General features: G+C 45.6%; 1 protein-coding gene across 5 annotated transcripts in view; it reads left to right on the forward strand.

Moving 5' to 3' along the window:
• PAX7 (paired box 7) overlaps window positions 1-19,137 on the forward strand; it is a 174,836-nt gene that overhangs the window by 3,953 nt on the left and 151,746 nt on the right. Inside the window, exons 2-4 of one of the 5 annotated variants that reach the window (XM_081203110.1) lie at window positions 1,175-1,410; window positions 2,992-3,118; window positions 10,607-10,741. In XM_081203110.1, coding sequence (XP_081059236.1) covers window positions 1,175-1,410; window positions 2,992-3,118; window positions 10,607-10,741 — 498 coding nt within the window. Of the gene's footprint in view, window positions 1-1,174; window positions 1,411-2,988; window positions 3,119-10,606; window positions 10,742-19,137 lie in introns of all 5 variants that reach the window. The other 4 variants (XM_081203109.1, XM_081203111.1, XM_081203112.1 and 1 more) reach the window with 4 other exon arrangements.

The following is a 19,137-nucleotide window of genomic DNA, read 5'->3' on the forward strand; positions in this document are numbered from 1 at the left end:
TCGTTTGAACATAAAACAGCCCTTTGGCTTTTAAAAGCGAGAAATTTTAGGAAGGAGGGATGTTACCACGGGACAGAGATATTTAAGGAAGGCTCACCTTCATAGCGTTTCATTGTAACCAGAATGTATTCCTGCTTAACTGGACCTGGGTTCAAGTGGAGCTTTATTCATCCAGAATCCGCATCGATAAAGACCATAGAACTTTTTGTGGGGGGGGGGAGTGAAATTTCCTAAAATTAAGGGGGGACACCCGCAAAAATAGTCCCTTTCCTCCAAGTCTTTAGTTAAGTGGATTGTGAATAAGGCCTCTGAGTGGGTCCTCCGTTGGAGTACTCCAAATCCAGACCAAACGCGCCGGTGACGGGCGCTTCGGTATAATCCGAATTGCTGTAAAATCCTCCGCTCATTCCCGTCCCCCTAGATATCAGTTCGATAAATAAAAATCGTAGAGACTTACTTCCGGGCAAACATGGTTAGGATCGGCAACCAGAATGTTGTGAATTTTATCTTTCAGCGCCCCACTTTTTAAAATAAAATATAATAAACTTATCAGCCACGTTTTGAGTCCGGAACTAAACTTGAAGCGGGTTCAGTCAGAAACGGCCTCGCCCTCTTTAGTTTTCTCCAGCTCCGCTGTGAATCGGATCGGGACCTTACTTCCGAGTAACTGTATTGAGAATAAAGGAGGGTGTGCGCGTGTGTTGTGTGAGCCTGTACTAAATGAAAACCCGATTCACTTTCTTCCCGGTCTCAAGACAGTGATAAATTTGCCGATCCATGTAATAGGTTTGTCTCTAAATTCAAATAGGCGAGATCTAGATTATATAGGTGCTTCCTTATACATCCAGCAAGTTATCTATAACTACGGGGAATATGTGGATAAAACGAAGTGAGTAAAAATGTAGGTGTTGCCCGCTCCGCATCACAAAGGGGAGACTGCGGTGGATCTGGTCCCGAGATCGACTTATGCTGTGAGCCAATAAACGGGTTCGGTCGGGACTTACTCCGCGATACGGGTCTGGTTCGAAATCCGGTTAAATTCAGGCGGGGTAGGTAGAGGATGGCAGCCTTACTTCGGTTAGTGTGATAAGGGCTTTACCCCCGAGGGAACCCGCAGGTAAAAGTCACCTTTGCCTTCTCTCTCCCTCTCCCTCTCTTCTCCTTTACCTCGCAGTCTCTACCCCACTGGGCCAAGGCCGGGTCAACCAGCTAGGCGGCGTCTTCATCAACGGGAGACCCCTCCCCAACCACATCCGCCACAAGATCGTGGAAATGGCCCACCACGGGATCCGGCCCTGCGTCATCTCCCGCCAGCTCCGCGTCTCCCACGGCTGCGTCTCCAAAATCCTCTGCAGGTACCAGGAGACCGGCTCCATCCGCCCAGGAGCCATCGGTGGAAGTAAACCCAGGGTGAGTGAGTGGGAGTCCCCGGGGTGGCTACCTCGGGCACGCGCGGGGTGGGGTGGGGTAGCCTTCACCTCTTCTCCCCTACCTCTTAACTGGGTTTGGGGGGGACCCTTCTCTGGACACGCACCCCGAAAGCGAAGGGAAAACATCTTGTACTCCGTGCGCAGAAGGTTCCGGGTTTCCAGGTAGGGCTGCTGCGAGAAAACCCTACCTGATTCCCATGGCGGCTGCCTGCCAGTGCAAACAATACGGAGCTAGATGGCAGCTTAACTATTTCCCTGAAGCTGCCACCCTAGCTTCGCTTACTTGGGGACTAAAAAAAGCCCCACGGGATCTGAGCAGACACGGTTCAGTTTGCCCGTTATGTCTCACAACTGGGCTTACTTCCGAATAAGAAAAAGGAAAAAGTTGCGCGGTATCGTGGCTCTTAGCTATGGTCCGTTGAGGAAGGATTTTCGGACGGGCTTTCTCTCGGGAGACGTGTCCCGGATCGGGGCCCTCCGGCTGCTCTTTTTTCTTCTTCTTTTTTTGCATTCATGGTTATTTATCATGAGATGAGCCTCTGGGCGATGGGTCCCGTCATCTCCGACAGGCAGCTCAAAATAGGAAGCGTTTACTGAGAGAAAAGCGAAATCTGTCAGTTCCTCATTTGATCTCACTTTACAACCATAAATCAGAGCAGAGTGGATAAAGGATGATATTTGCAGCTAATTTATAATCGTTCACACTCGAAGTCATTTTTTAAAAAATCTTTTAAAAAAATATGTATCTTTAGAACTGAGAAGCCGGGGCGGGGAATCTGTCCGACTCCAGGCGCGCTTACTCAGGAGTAAGCTCCGCTGAAACCCATGGAACTTTACTTCTGAGTAAAGATCCCAGGGTGGAACTGGACCGGTCCCCTTACTCTCAAGTAAGCCCCCGCGCGAAGCCCCGATCCCTAGGGGAAATTCCTCGGAAACGAGTCCTGCGGCGTACAACGGGGTTCACTTCTAGGTAAATGCGTAGAGAGGTGCAGTAAAATATTGACTTGACAAATGTGGGCTCTCTGGGGGGTTTGGGAAACCATCAAAAGTTGTAAAATAAGGACCCTCCCGTTAAAGGGGGTGCGATTTTTTTAGAAGCCTTTAGGGAGAGGGGGCTGAGTAGTTTGCATTTGGGAGGTTTTCCTGAGGTGGGGTGGGGGGAATTTGGGAAACCACCAAAGGCTTAATGCAAGCACCCTTAGAATAAATTCTAGACTAAAACGGATCTTATTTATGTATTATTTTATTTTAAGAGGCGGTTGTAGCCACTGCTAGTCCTACTCAAAGTAGACCCACTGAAGTTAACAGACCTGGCTGGCTAAGTGTCTCGAATTTCAATGGGTCTACTCTGAGTAGGGTTTAGCTGGGAGTCGTTTAAAAAGAACATTTGAATGGCGAGGCGCGTGGGCTGAGGCGAGGGCGCACCTTTACCCGCTCCCCAAAATTTAAATTTAAAAGTGAATCCTTTTTCTTTCTCTTCCCCCTGCCCTACCCACTGCAAACCTCTTCCCCCCACCCCACCTCGGATCTTTTCCCGACGGCGCATTGATCCCAAAAGCAGGTCGCTACTCCCGACGTGGAGAAGAAAATCGAAGAGTATAAACGAGAAAACCCCGGGATGTTTAGCTGGGAGATCCGGGACCGACTGCTGAAGGATGGGCATTGCGACCGAAGCACGGTCCCTTCAGGTGAGAAGGCAGCTTGGAAAAAGCCCAAACGGGGAGAAGGAAGGGGGAGGGTGAAATCCTGTAATTGGGTGGGGAGGAGGGAGGAACTAATCTAGGGATGCGTTTATCTACAAACAGGCCAGCTTGGGACCAAAATCTTCCCCTCCAGGCTAAGAGGCGGGCAAATAACTCAATGCACGCGCTCAAAAGCACAGACCAGGTTCCGTGCGTTTTGTGACTCCCCAAGAAAGCGTTCTGCAGCACTCTAAAGCTTGCATAGCCTTTGTTCTGTCGTCCTGTTTCAGACTGAGAGGCCCAGGAAGAAATAAATAGGCAAATCCCTGGATGCAGGAAGCAGAGATGAAACTGGAGTTTGATCCCTTCTCCAGGTCTACTCTGGAATTTTTTACTTTTTACACAAATTCCTCCCCAACCCGTCCTCTTGCAGTTTCAGGTGGTACAGTCCAAAAACAACTTCAGCTGTGTGTGGTGAGAGAGCCGGGCTTGAGTCTCAAGCTGAATTTGCAGCTTTGACTTCTGGCTCTGTCTGCCCCATCAGCAGAAGCTGGTCTTTGCAGAAATGTTGCAGGCGGCTTAAGTGGCTTCTGGATCATTTGGGGGCGGGGGTGTCCCTGAGCCCCAGTATTTGCAAATCTGGACTAATAACGACACCCTGTAGACTAACGAGTGAATTGTGTAGAAGGGTTGCTAAATCTAAAAGTGTCCATTGAGAATGTAGGAAGACCTGTGGATGTTATCAGAGCCTTCAGCTGGATCAGGTCTAATCCAGCGTCCTCTTCTCACAGCGGCCAGCCTGCTGCCCCATTGGCAAGCCCACAAGCAGAGTACCAGAGCTCTCTCCCTTCCTGTGGGTCCTGGTGACTGGTATTCAGAATCATTGCTGTCTTCAAAGGTGGAGACTGAGAGTATAACCATCATAGCTAGGGGCCATTGGTAGCCTCTTTGAATTTGCCCTAACCTCTTTTAAGACCAGTTATGTTGGTGGCTATCATTGCATCCTGTGGGAGTGAGTTCCAGAGTTTAACTTTGCACTATGCGAAAAATGACTTTCCCCTGCCTGTCCTGAATCTTCAAACATTCGTGAGTTCTAGTGTTAGGAGAGAGGGAGGAAGACCTTTCCACTGTCTCCATACCATGCATAATTTCAGGTATTAAACACTGAATGTGGAGACTCAGAAATCTAAAACCTCAATTCTCTCTTAATTTTGCGTGGCAGCAAATACAGTAAGGGTTATACATTTAATAGATAAAATTGACCCCCAGAGCTATAGTTTATTAACAGATAAACTTTAACTTCTTTGTGTGTGTGTGTGTGTGTGTGCGCGCGCGCGCGCGCCCTGTACCAAAAGATGGCAGCTCACATATTTTCCCAATAACGGATAGCACTTTATCAAGTTAATTTGGAAGGTGAGTTCGCAAGCTTTCAGATGTCACAGCATTCTTCAGCAGACTGAAAGCTTAACTCAAAACTTTGCACACCTGTCTCTCTGCCTCCCAGATTTTGGGTCACAGAGGTGCTGTTGTGTGGCCTTTGTTTTGCATCGCAATTATGCATGCTTGATTTGTGTTATTCGTTTTTTGAGAAATAGCATGCATGAATCAAACATTTCACTTATTTTCAATCTCCCTGGCTTCTCCTGATGGTTTGGAGCAATTTGAGGAGAAAAACAGAACAAGCCAGACAATCCCATTTTACATATTACTCAATACATTTGATGCAACCTTCTGAGTATCACAGAGCTATGCATCAGTCTGGCAGAGAGTCTAGTATAACCCAAAAGCTGTCATACTACATTCTTAAAACACTAAAGAAAATATTCCTTTCTTGTTGCTATAGATTCAGAACCAACCATACAACCGCTTAGTGTTTTGTCGAGATGATCCAGAACAGAAAACCTACATCTCTTCTTGTCCCTGCCCCCATCAACTCATATACCTAGCAACATTTTCCAGATCTTTATGTCTGATAGGAAGGGCGGGTGCTATCCAGATGATTCAAACTACAGTTCCCAGCAGCTCTAGCCAGCATGACCAGTGATCAGGGGTGATGGGAGTTATAGTTCAAAATAGCTGGAGGGTGTAAGAAGTCCTGATCTGCACAGCAAAATAGAAACAGGTCTTGGAGTGGACAGTGCCACTTAAAACCACAAGTGGGGGGGATCTGACTTTGGAAGGCACCCACCCAATGATAGCAATAATAGTAGTGAGAAGCTATTTGGCTTTTATTTCCTCTGTGCTCCTTTGCTGCCTGGGAGGAGAGTCCATTTTGCACACAAGAGGATTCCAAAACTGATAAAAGCACACCCATACCCAGTTCGTAATGGTACAGTCCCTTTGTGCCACCTCATTCTGTGCTTTCCAGGTTAATACCCAATGCCAAGCCTTACCCAGAGTTGACCCATTGAAATTCATGCATTTTATTTATTTCATAAAATTTATATACCACTTGATCGTGAAAAAGGAAAAACCCTTTAAAAAAAAATGGGCATAGCTAATTTAGGTCCATGAATTTCAATGGATCTACTCTGAGTATTAGGACTTAGCTGGATATAACCTCCATTTATTTTTTTTATCTGGATGCTGAACACCTTCACATCTGAGGGCAGGTTGTTTTAATGTTCCTGTGTTACTCCGCCTATAGTTTAGAGTGGATCTACTGTTGCCATATTTGAAACTTATTTTAAGAACTGGCATTAAAAGCAGGATATACAGTAATTAACAAATGCATGATATAATTAGTAAGATCCACCCTGAGCCACCTGAGTAAAATTGTATACCAGAATTTCATATAAGGCTCCCCTTCTGGGCGCCTTTACTTAGAAGCAGGCATTGTTAAAAGGCAGGGAGATTTAACTTGGCAAGCAAATTTAATGTATTTATTTATTTATTTATGTTTGTATTACTCACTCTTCACCCTAAGGTCCCACGGCAGGTTATAGCATTAAAGCACAATATTAAAAACAATTTGGAGGCCCCAATTCAGAAGACATCAAAGTCATTAAAAATAATATTGTCTTAAGTATGAGTAGACAGTGTTTAGACCCTGTCAATTTCACTTTCACTCTGCCTTCCGGGTGTCCGGGTATTCATGGTGTGGATGGGTAATTCAGATTAAACTCCTCCTCCTCTTCTTCTTCCTCCTCCTCCTCTTTCCAAACCAGGAAGGTCTGATGTTTTAATTTGGGGAGAGACATCATTCTGTTGGCATAATATAAAGGCCTGTGGGTTTTCTGGTTCTACTAAATTATTCAATAGGTATAACTTGAAAAAGTTCTATGTCTATACATTTGCAATGAGGGCATAAGGAGAGAGGGAGGGAGGGAGTGAGAGAGAGGGAGAGAGAGAAAGAAAGAAAGAAAAAGAAAGAAAGAAAGAAAGAAAGAAAGAAAGAAAGAAAGAAAGAAAGAAAGAAAGAAAGAAAGAAAGAAAGAAAGAAAGAAAGAAAGAAAGAAATCCAGTAGAGGCTGCTCCATGAGGGTAAATGAGGCCTCATCCAGTCTTCCTTTTACTTGCATCCAGTTCAGGGGGAGTGACCCTCCTCCTCCTTAGTCTCAACATTAACCTTGCAGAATTCAGCAACCAGGAGGATGGGAGCACAACCGGAATTAGTTGACTCTGCCTTTTATTGGCTGTGTCGCCACCTACTGTTGACCTCCCTTCCGCCCCACCAATCTCAATTCCAGCAGACACTGGAATTATCGGAAGTCAGCTGTGTACAACGAGACGAGATGCATTACGCTGTCACATCACCAAAGACACTTTGACTTTATTTTAATATTTTATCATTTTTTCTGAATTCATATCCCAACCTTTTCTCCAAGAAGCGCCATGTCGCGTACGTGGTTCTCACCGCTCCTCATTTAATTCCCAAAACACCCCTGTGAGGTAGCTTAGACTGAGAGGCAGCGACTAGCCTGTGGTCACCCAACGAGCTTCATGGCCAAGTCAAGATTTGAACCAGGTCCTCATCAAACACTCCCGGCACTGCATCTCACTGGCTTTCGTAAGTCAGGCCATGAAGAGTTAGGTAAAACACAACTGAGGACAGCTCGGGTCTCCAAAAAACCACACTGTTAGGACACAGGGGCCAAGGTAGGTTACTAGGGCCATTGGAAGGCCTGTACTGTGGGCTCCATGAGCAGGTAATTGAGAAGGAAGCTTCAACACTAAAGGGGCCACCACCACAAAGGCCGTATCCCTCAAACCTGTTAGCTGAATTGATCTGTCTGATGTTGTGCTAGTATGCATGGCCCCCATAGAAGTTCTTACAAATGTACAGGGTCATATAAGGGAAGGCGGTGCTGTCCCCAAATTGTTTAGGGCAGGCAGGACCACTGTTCCCTTATGAGTGACCTTCTGGTGGCTGTCAGGGCTAGCGGCAGAGCAACAAATAGGAATTTTAACTTTGTACGGTGGGTTGGTTTCTACACAAACCCACATATTGGCACACACGAACACCCCTGTCCTTCACCCAAGCAGGCAAGAGGAATGATTGGAGTTCAAGGACGCATTTCTAGCCAGGCAAAAACACTCAACCAGGGTGGCGAGCAGGGTGTGTGACCTGGCAAGAGTCCCAGGGCAAGACAGAGAGGGCTGGATTTGATCTCGGCACCCAAGGTTCCCCATGCATTTATATTCTGCCTTCCTCACCCAAGGAGCTCAAGGTGGTATGTCTGGTTCTCCCCCCATCTCATTTAATCCCCACAACAACCCTGTGAGGTAGGTTGGGTTGAGAGAGGCGGTGACTGGCCCCAGGTTGCACCCAGTGAGCTTCATGGCTGAGTGGTGGATTTGACCCCTTGGTCTCCCATATCCTAGTCTAAACAAAATAATAATAAAAATCCTTCCAGTAGCACCATAGAGACCAACTAAGGTTGTTATTGGTATGAGCTTTCGTGTGCATGCACACTTCTTCAGATATTCTTCAGATCTGAAGAAGTGTGCATGCACACAAAAGCTCATACCAATAACAAAATTAATTGGTCTCTATGGTGCTACTGGAAGGATTTTTTTTATTTTGTTCCAACTACGGCAGACCAACACGGCTACCCACTTGTACCTATTTCCTAGACACTCTAATCCAGGCATCCCCAAGCTTCGGCCCTCCAGATGTTTTGGACTACAATTCCCATCATCCCTGACCACTGGTCCTGTTAGCTAGGGATCATGGGAGTTGTAGGCCAAAACTTCTGGAGGGCCACAGGTTGGGGATTTTTATTTATTTTTTATTTAGGACCAGCAACCCATCGCAGTCTTTTGGCCTCTGCTTATGCCAAGGTATAGGGACGTGGGTGGCATTGTGGGTTAAACCACGGAGCCTAGGACTTGCTGATCAGAAGGTCGGCAGTTCGAATCCCCGTGATGGGGTGAGCTCCCGTTGCTCGGTCCCTGCTTCTGCCAACCTAGCAGTTCCAAAGCACCTCAAATGCAAGTAGATAAATAAGTACCGCTCCAGCGGGAAGGTAAACAGCGTTTCTGTGCACTGCTCTGGTTTCGCCAGAAGCGGCTTAGTCATGCTGGCCACATGACCCGGAAGCTGTACACCAGCTCCCTCGGCCAATAAAGTGAGATGAGCGCCACAACCCCAGAGTCGGTCACGACTGGACCTAATGGTCAGGGGTCCCTTTACCCTTTTTTATGCCAATGTACCAATTGAAGCCTCAATGCATACACCCCTCCAATGGCATTTTGAGGACAGTAGTTTCATAGAATCATAGAGTTGGAATAGACCACAAGGGCCATCAAGTCCAACCCCCTGCCAAGCAGGAAACACCATCAGAGCACTCCTGACATATGGTTGTCAAGCCTCTGCTTAAAGCCCTCCAAAGAAGGAGACTCCACCACACTCCTTGGCAGCAAATTCCACTGTCGAACAGCTCTTACTGTCAGGAAGTTCTTCCTAATGTTTAGGTGGAATCTTCTTTCTAGTAGTTTGGATCCATTGCTCCGTGTCCGCTTCTCTGGAACAGCAGAAAACAACCTTTCTCCCTCCTCTATATGACATCCTTTTATATATTTGAACATGGCTATCATATCACCCCTTAACCTCTCCTGTTTCAGTATGTTGGTTTGTTAAGGATGGGAGTTGTGTGTGTTTATCCTAAATATAACTGGGGTTGGGGGTTGGGCTGAGTATTTAGAGAGTCCTTGGCCTGTTTGTTAATTTAATGACTCTTGCAAGCGTTAAGTACATCTAAGATGACACCTGCTCAAACACAGAGAAGCATCATAGCTCAGTGGTAGAGCATCTGAGTTGCGTGCCGAAAGTCCTGGGTTCAGTCTTTGGCATCTGCAGGCAGAGCTGGGAAAAGACTCCCTCCCGGAAACCCTGGAGAGCAGCTGCCAGTCAGAGTAGACAATACTGAGTTAGATGGACCAGCGAGCTCTCCTTCTGTTTAAAGTACTTTCCTAAGTGAGATACCTCATTGGGTTTTTATTCCTTTCATTTCATATATATTACTACAACTTGTGTTCCATAAAATTCACACTGTAATGCAGTGAAATGCAATATGTAAGAAAAATAAAAGAAGCAATCAAAATTTAAATATTATTACTATTTATTAAACTTGTACACCACCCTATTCCCGCAGGTCTCAGGACGGTTTGCAGGATTAAAACTAAATATTTAAACAATGATTTGGTGTGGGCATGTCCACCTGAACAAGGATTGCTGGCCGCTGATGGTCCATGGACCACTTTTATTTTGTTTAGAAGAAGTTAGGGACACGGGTGGCGCGGTTGGTTAAACCACAGAGCCTAGGACTTGCTGATCAGAAGGTCGGCGGTTTGAATCCCCGTGACGGGGTGAGCTCCCGTTGCTCGGTCCCTGCTCCTGCCAACCTAGCAGTTCGAAAGCACATCAAAGTACAAGTAGATAAATAGGTACCGCTCCGGCAGGAAGGTAAATGGCATTTCCATGCGCTGCTCTGGTTCGCCAGAAGTGGCTTAGTCATGCTGGCCACATGACCCGGAAGCTGTACGCCGGCTCCCTCGGCCAATAAAGCGAGATGAGTGCCGCAACCCCAGTGTCGGTCATGACTGGACCTAAAGGTCAGGGGTCCCTTTACCTTTACTTAGAAAAAGTTCCTGTTGGGTGTGGATGCAACAGAGACTTTTGGGTTGTTGGCCAATCCATACCTCGGCTTAATGTGGATTGCGAACCCTAGTGCTTCCTCTAATTCCCCCTCATCTATTCCACTTTGCCCTCCAACTACTGCCGCCCCAAGCATTTTCTTCCCCATATCTGGACGTTCCCTGTGCTTTGAAAATCCAAACAGGAGAGCTGCAATCTCCAGATGGACAGGCCTCATGAGTTGGGGCTGGTGATAGGGTGTCATGGGGATGGAGCAGCAATAGATGTTGACCTTCCACCATGGATGGAGAGAATCCTCACCATTCCTGATGGAAGTACCTTTTTTTGCCTCCCAGTTTCAACTTTCCAGTTTCAAAGCAGCTTATATTTTCTTCTTCTGTCTTTGACTGTCTGAGGTTTAGTGAGTTCGATTAGCCGGGTGCTCCGAATCAAGTTCGGGAAGAAAGAGGAAGAGGAGGACTGCGATAAGAAGGAGGACGACAGCGAGAAGAAGGCCAAGCACAGCATTGACGGCATTTTGGGCGACAAAGGTAGAGAGAAAGGGAGGGAGGGGGACAATTACGAACACATACACCCCCTTTTAAAAAATAATAATTGTTGGCCTCTCTCTTGGTTTCCTCCATCCTATTGTATGTTGACATTGTGAAGTGAGTGGGAACTGCAAAAAAAAAAATGTTTCAGCATTTAAGTGCTTCTGTTCCTGGAGTGTGCCAGCCAGCCAGCCACACCTTTCTGGGGCTACTCCATTCCAAGTTAGTTTGTTTATATTTACTGCAAATTCCTCTGAGTCCACCAGTGGCTTCCTCCTTGTGCTTGTGCAGATGGCCTTGTTTTGGTGGCGCTCAGAGGATGAGCCTGTTGCTAGTATATGAAACTTCCCTCCCCGTGCTGTTGAGACTCCACCTCCCAGGATTCAGAAAACGATTCCGGTTTTAACCTTGTCACCCTGATCTGCTAGCTTTCTTTGTGCGGGGAAGGGATGTTCATACTGGTAACTACCACATTTGTAGTCTTGCAGCCACCGTTGCTTTCTGTTGGTTCGTTTTAAAAGTTTATTGTGAGTTGTTTGTGTGTTTGCTTTATCTTACTGCGAGCTGCTTTGGAGGCCTGTTGTTGGGCAAAGAGGCAGTTTAAGGATTTCATAATAAATGGAAAGAAGGAAGACAGGCCTCTGCTCCCAGGAGCTTACAGTCAGTGAGATGAAAGACTTAGGTGAAGATAAACCCAGAGTTTCTTTCACCAGAGCTAGGGGTGAAGAACCAGGTGTTTTTGGATTCAAACCCCCATCAGCCCCAGCAAGTATGACCCAGGGCAGGGATAAAGCGAGTGCGGCCTATCAACATTTGGAGGACTCTGAGTTAAAAGAAGGCAAAGTTGTGATGGAGGTAGACAGGGGCAGTGAAGGCAGGTGACAGAGGTAGCTATGGACAGTAAAGGCAAGTGATGGTCTAGTTCAGGGATGCTGAACCTGTGAGCCTCTGGATTATTGGACTCCCAACTCCCATCAGCCCCAGATAGCATGGCCAAGGACCAAGGATGATGGGAGATGGAGTCCAGTAACATCCAGAGGACTTCAGGTTACCCAGCTCTCTGAGGCTAAAGGATTCTGGTCACAACATCCACATGTTTCAATCACTCTCATGCCCCAGTTGTGGATTGCGACAAAGAATCCTGGGAAACTATAGTTTTTCAAGGGAGCTGGGAATTGTTAGGAGAGACCTTGCAATGCTATGGTTCCCAGCCCCCTCGGCAAACTACAATTCCTGGGATTATTTGAGGGCAGCTCTGACTGGATAGGAATGCTTAAAAAAATATAGGGCATATGTGACTGCAGCTAAACAGTCATGTGAAAGGCTTTGTAGAAAGGGTGTGTTTTAAGGATTGAGTTTTATTTTTTCCTACTTCTTTTTTTTTTTAAAGGAAATTCTCAGAGGGGTGAAATGAAAACTAAACAGCCTTTAAAAAACATTTAACTATTCAAGTGGGTCCTTTTTTTATATTGTAGAAAGTCCAAGCTGCTTCCTCCCTGGTTTTGAATATATTCTCAAAGATTTCAATACCTTAGCAGAACACGTTGGACTTTATAAAATCTCTGTAGCTCAAAGGTTCCTAATAAGTGTAAAGTATAACTGTCTCAGGAGATGCTGAGAGGACATGATTTTTAAAATAAAATAATAATAATAATAATAATAATAATAATAATAATAATAATAATAATAATAATAATAATAAATAATAAGGGTCTTCAAGAATAATTTATAATCTTTTTTCTGACCAGGTTTTTCAGTACTTTGTGCATTAATAATAATAATCAGGAACCTGCATAAATTATGCAAATTGACACATTCTGTAATTTTGCATAATTTTACTTTCCTTGTTATGGTTGGGACAGTGACACAAATTGCCATTTCAACCACTGAAAACCTTATTCTGCCATCTACAGTTTTAAGATCCTGATATTATAGCAGGCATTGCCTTTTTATTTCCAAACCCATAAGGCCTAGAATCTTAAGATTAGTTTTTTTTTAAAAGCTTCTGCCTCCACTAGTGCATTTTGTATTTTTCTGTGCATGCGCCCGCAATTCTCCATCTAGCTCATCTTTGACTCATTTTTACAGAGCCCCTCTACATGTTAAGGAATAGCTTTGAATTCAAAACACAGTCTTGATCGGGACTGAATAATGTTATTTGGAGCTCTTTTTAGAGGTGGAAAAACCAGGATGCAAGTCTGTGGTCCTCTTTTTGCTGGTGTATTGTTAAAATCCTTCATGTGGTCTACCACCTTGACTTTCAGTGACCATATAATCAAATTGCAGTGTTTCAAGGCAAGAGTCGGGAGCCGTGTTTAATTCTTCAGCATGTAAAACCCCACTGTGCTTTCTTTTTAAATAAAGTTTCTCTCTGGTACGATGTGATGCTGTTTAAGAGATGCTTTTAGACTGACAGAAGGGGGGGGGGAATGTGCATATTTCCAGCACCTGAAATCTTAAGGATAACTTTTTCTTCCTTCTTTTCTTTTTAAAAAAGAGGAAATGTTATTTGAAATATTATTTATATCATCTGTTAAGTTAGTGAAAGGGGAAGGCGGTATAGAGAATAGGCCCAGAGTGTGTCTTTCTTTCATTTTTCACACTTACTATTAAAAAATATAATCGCTGCAGACGCAGATTGCCCCCCAGAGGGAGTCTCCCTTTCCCTTTTCAAAGCTTGATTGATCTTTTGAAGACAAATCTTGAACTGTTGGGTGGTGTTAATAAAATTAGAGAGCCGCTTGGAAAACACAATAGGGGAGAGAAAGGGGAGGGGGTCTGGTTGTGGGGTCTTGGAAGTGTTAATGTGCTACCTGTCTGCCTTGGATGGTTTGATTTTCACACATACACCCGTTTTTGTGGTTTTTTGTTTTTGCGCGGGTGTTTTGGAACGGGTGGCGAAAGCTCCATCCGGAACACCAGCCTGGACCTCTTGCCTTGAAAACCGGAGTCACTCCGGATCAGTTACTTATAAGGACTTGAAAGCGGGCTGTGGGGGGGGGGGTGTGAGAGGGGGGTCCTAAATGAATTCGTTAAACAGATCACTTTCTCTTCGGCTTGCTGCTGTTTTCTAAATGGTCCCCTGAAACCGCCTTTGACAGTTTACTGATGGGGGGTATCAGATTCAATTATCCGTTGGGTTTCTGGATATCTTGTCGTGGGAGGGGGGTAGGCGTGGGAGGCGTCATGGAAATTGGGGGAGAGATTCTTTCATATAGACATAAGTACGGTATATATTTGTACAGAGAGAAAGAGAGAGGTTTTAATGTGTGTGTAGATAGATGAATATGTGTGATCTTGAATTTCTTAAAAACCTAACGCCACCCAAGTTAGTATTTTTCCGCAGGGGTGGGACGACTGTTTTTATTCGTGATAACGCCCAAAGTTTTGTGTTTGTTTGGGTTTATATATATATAATGATAGCTTGTTTGTTTGTTTGTTTGTTTTAAAATAATGATACCTTCCTGTTGTTTTATCTCCAGTCCCCCACCCACCCAAAAAAAAAAAAAATGAAGGGGATGACGTTTGTCATTTGGGGTTTCGTTAGGGAATATTGGGGTGTGCGGCGGGAGTGGGGATGTGTAAATTGGGGGGGGAGTGTTTCTGGAGCAAAGCTTCTATTCTGTATTAATAACCCGGTAGCAGAGAGCGCTCAGAGAGCGGTTGGAACAGTTCCGTTTTCTACATTAATATCAGGGGTTGTGGGGTTGTCCATTTCATGGGGGGGGGTGATCCTTTTCCTTCACATGGATGAGCAATGGAGGGAGGGTCTTATGACTGAACACTTTTTGAGAGGGGTGTGTGATAGAGGGCATTTGGGGGGTGTAGAAAGGAGCACTTGGCTAACTCCACCCTAAAATAAAATATTAACAAGAATTTGCCCGAAAGAGGGGATGAAGAGAAAAGGGAGAAGGTCGTTTCTCAGATCTCAGGCACATTTTACCTGGAAACAAGTCGCACTGCTGCGGCGGTTGTTTGGGGGGTTTACATTCGAGTAAACATGCCCAGGCCTGGCTGCACGGTCTTTACTCCCGAGTAAGAGCCAAGTAATGGTTGCTTGTATTTAATTTTTATTGGACTGGAATAACGATACGGCTTCTGAGGTGCACTTCATCTCTCAGAAAACAGAATTATTATTATTATTATTTTTAAAAAATGCTATTCATTTTTGAAGATCTTAAAAAAATAGGAAGGGTGACCAGCGTTTTCCGACCGAATATATCACGCTGAGATTACAGCGGGTTGATAACCTCCACTTCTTATCATTTTAATTTTTTTATTTTTGCCAAAAAAAAAATCCAATTAAAAATATATGTCTTTTCGGTGCTGGAACTCGAAATGTTTGAACAGAAGGTGGAGAAATCGGCTTGTTTGGCTTTCGGGTCTCGCCTTTGGCTGGGAGGGGGGTTAACCTTGGAGATGAACTTCGCTTTGCAAAGACTTTTCCAAGTCGATTAAAAACTTTTAAATACGGCAAAGGAACTCTGTGGCCCGCAAAAGCAAACAATTTTTTAAAGAGAAGGTTGGAGGGTGCGGGGGGGGGGCAAACAGACGAAGCTGTGTGTCTCTCTTTTTTTCCTCCTCCTCGCCCCCCTCCCATTAAAATAGAGAGAAAGGAGGGGGGGTTCGGCCTTGGCTTATTCTTATTCAAAAAAATTCCCAAGGCAGGGCCGCGGAGTTTGGGAACAAAACGGGGGCAGAAGAATGGGAGATAGATTTATTCAAAGCGCCCCGCTGGTCGATAGTTTTGTAATATTATCCGCGCCGTCTGTTGCAAGAGGAGGGTGGGGGAGCCGGTTGGAGGTTAGCAAAGCGCTGCCCCCCCTTTTTTCTTTTTTGGGCGGGAGGGGGTCTTTGGTTCAAATTGCTCAATATCCACTTGTAAATCAGGTCTTTTGTCGTTGAAAAGCGATCGGTGCTTGTTTTGCCTCCCCCCACCATCCCACGTCGTGATGGAAAATAAAATAAAAATTAAAAGTGGACATACTTTTTGTTTGTTTGTTTGTTTAGGCTTTAGAGAATACCATCGGCTCAGATTCTTAGACAGATAGTCCCGTCCCTCTCCCCCCCCCCCCCAAGAAAAGTTTGCAAATTGCATTCCGTGGGAGTTTGGTCGTAAAGCAGATTTAATGGAGTTTTATTTATTTCTCGAATTCCACTTTTCCTTTCCGGCTGTTTAAATATTTTTGTGCACGTGTAATGGTGGTTCTTTCCTCATTTAAGATGTCTTTTTCAGGATGATTCACGTCCGTTTTTTGTTTTTGTTTTTTTCCTCCCCAAAGAAATTTGGGGTTTCTGGAAAGAAAGAAAAACCAAAGTTTTCAGGGAGGAAAAACGGAAGGTACGCCAAGATAAAAGGCTCTTGTGTGCGGAGCTAAATAAATGGACTGTTCCAAAAGTGACCCCCTCAAAAAGAGAGAGAGAGAGAGAGAACGAAAGAGGGAGAGGGAGGGAGAGAGAGAAAATGAGAAACCAACTAACTGGTTGATTCTTTTAGAGGTTCCGATGGAGGAATCGCTCATTCCTAAGAATTGTCCTCTTTTTATCGCGCGTTTGTTTAGCTTGAAAGTGAATTTCTATTGCCTACAAGATCGCGAGTTTTTAAGAGGCTTTGTTTGATCCCCCGCCCTTGAAAGAAGATGCGTTTATTTTTTTGAAGAGAGGGAGGGCGGGTAGAAGCAGGGCCTCCTCGCGAGTAAGCGCGCGCACCGCGCATTGCCATGTGAAAGCGCTTCTTCCTAGCTGTGGGTGAGGAGTGGGGGTTCTGCCCCTCCCCCGCATTCAAGGCTCCGATCCGTGTCCTTTCGAAATGAGCATATATAGAAATTTTCGTGTTTTCGTCTTTTAAAAACCCTCTGGACGAATTTACTTCCAGTTTCAAGAAAGCTGGTGAAGAGACGCCCTACACGAGGAGGCTGAGGGGTTTGTTGTTGTGTTTTTTTTGGCGTGGGGGGGAGTGGAATAAGAGAAATTGCCTTCAGAAAAGTGAAGATCCATTTACGAAAAGGGTACTCGGTTCGATCCCCGCAAAAGTGCTTTGATTTCCCACCTCCCCCCATACCCAGATTTCCCAGCCGTGTCTTAGATCACTCGTTGGCATTTATTTTTTTTAAGAAAACCAGAGAATGCGAGAAATCCTCCCCACAATCCATAAATCTCCTTTCAAGCCTGCCAAACTTTTAATTGCCCTAATTAAAGTTCCTAATGACCATACTTAACTTGTAAAACATTTTTTCCATACATACACCTCCAACCTTTGGAGGGGGGGTGGAATCTCTGGGTCTGCATTGTTCTTGTTGTTTTAAAAATACTCTCGCACCCCCCCCCGCACCCTTCTCTGGAGTAAATTCTCTTTGAAGTAAACGAGAGTGGGGATTTAATGACTCCCAAGTAAGCGCGCGGAGGGGATCGGGCGGCCCGTAGCTCGTCTCCGGCTTGCACCTTTTGGATCGGGGCCCCTCGGTTAGGTGGGACGGATTCTTGGGGGGAAACGTGCCTCCAGGACCTAGGCGTTTGGAGAACTCCCTATAGCCCTTTCCTAACTCTCAGCTGCCTCCCAGCAGCAGTGGGGTTACTCTCCAGTAAATATACAGGATTGCAGAATCCTTGTCCAAAATCGCCTCTTTTTGGAAGAAGGCACTAAAAGAAGAAAAGTCTGCGAATTCCTGATTTCGCCCACCGCTTCGAAAACTGCTTTAGGATACGATTGTCTAAATGTTTAGGGTTAAAACAGCGCCCTGGCTCGGGTTGTGCCTCTAACAGAGTACGTTACTAAGCACCATAACAGAAGACTTATTACCTAGTTTATTGTTATTATGATTATTTTATTATTCAGTATAGGTGATAATTACTTATATCATCCCAGTTTTGTTGCAAAACCCCTGGACGCCGCCATGTAGAAAAGCGACGTGTAAAAAACTTCTTTTAAAAAATAAAAATCCTTTTTCTAAATACTCAGAAAACAAACCCCTGTTCCCGACTCTCTGCGTTGCTTTTAGTTCAGACGGCAGACCGACTAAATTTAGTGGGGTTTACTTAGAGCAGTGCTGGAATGATTTGGAGGGGCAGCCCCAATTTTTACCTGCCCCACGTTTATTGTTTTAGGAGATTGGGCTAAATTAGGGTTTGGGGATTCACCGAAGACCCGCATCCCAGAACACTATAGAGAAAAGGCGCTTAAAATTGCAGCCGGATCCTATCCCGTGAATATCTGGAAGCGATCTTGCGCTCATAGGGATCATACTGTGGGCACACACGCCCTTTTTAATACTGTTTAGGATCTGAACCGAACAACTAGCGCTGGTTTCCTAGAAGACGCGCTTGCTCCGTTCGCCCCCAACACTTTTATTTTTGGCCAGAGTGATTTTGGAAGGCAAACCCAGGCAATCCAATGGGCTTACTCTCTAGGAAAGTGTGCGAAAGCCGGGTAAGGGGGGGGGAGAAGAGGGAGGTTTGTGGAATTCACTACTCGGGAGTGACTCCTTCTGAATCGTATGGGGGGGCTGCTCCCAGGTAAGTGAGGGATCGGAACCTCGGATCTTTCTCTGTGCATTTTGCTTGGTTCACAACCCAATCTCCACCCCCAAAGATTTTTATTCTTATTAACTCCCAAGTAAACGTGCAAAACATTTCGGCTTGGGAGAGCCAGGTCCCGCCCTTCGCACGCCTTTCTCGGACGTAAAAGCTTCATGGGAGGTGGGGTGAGAGAGGAGACAGACGTTGCACCCCCCCCCCCAAAAAAAGTCCTGTGCTGGAGAGGTTGTACAGCCAGGTATACTCGCGAGTAAGTCTCCCTTGGTCATCTCCTTTTCCCCAGAGAGACTTATTGTTTCCCAGGAATAATAGGAGATGGAAAAGGAGGAGGCGTCTTGGGGGGGGTCAGTCCCCCCAAAAAAAACCCTCTGTAGTGGCCTGTGCTGGATTTTCTTAGTAGGGATCCGAGCTCTCCCGGCTGCATCGTGAAAGAAAAGGCTCCCCCCGCTCGTCTGTTTTTTCCCCTCTTTTCCTCCCTCTCTCTCTATCATCCGCTTGGCATTTAATAACGTTAAGACTTATTAGCGGTCGTAATGAAAACTGTGGCGCCTGAATAGTGCGCTGTGTTGGAGAGGGGTGTAATAGCTCCGAGGCATGTTAAGAAAATGTATTTATCCCCAATCAGGGACTCACTCTTCGGGTTCCCAGCACAAACGTTAAGTTGAAGGGGTTTAAGACAGATTAAATTGAGTCTTTATTTCGCTCGCACTTTCATCTTTAAACGGCTCACTCCGCTTGGCCCACGGCGGATATTCATGAGGGCTAGCCGCGCTGTGTGTGTGTGTGTGTGTGTGTGTTTAGGAGGGAGGGAAGGAGGGTGTCTTCCAACACCACCTCTCCCGCTCGCCTCTTTCTCTTCCTCC

Source organism: Podarcis bocagei (genome assembly GCF_964188305.1).
Source record: "Podarcis bocagei genome assembly, chromosome: 7".
Lineage (NCBI taxonomy): Eukaryota > Metazoa > Chordata > Lepidosauria > Squamata > Lacertidae > Podarcis > Podarcis bocagei.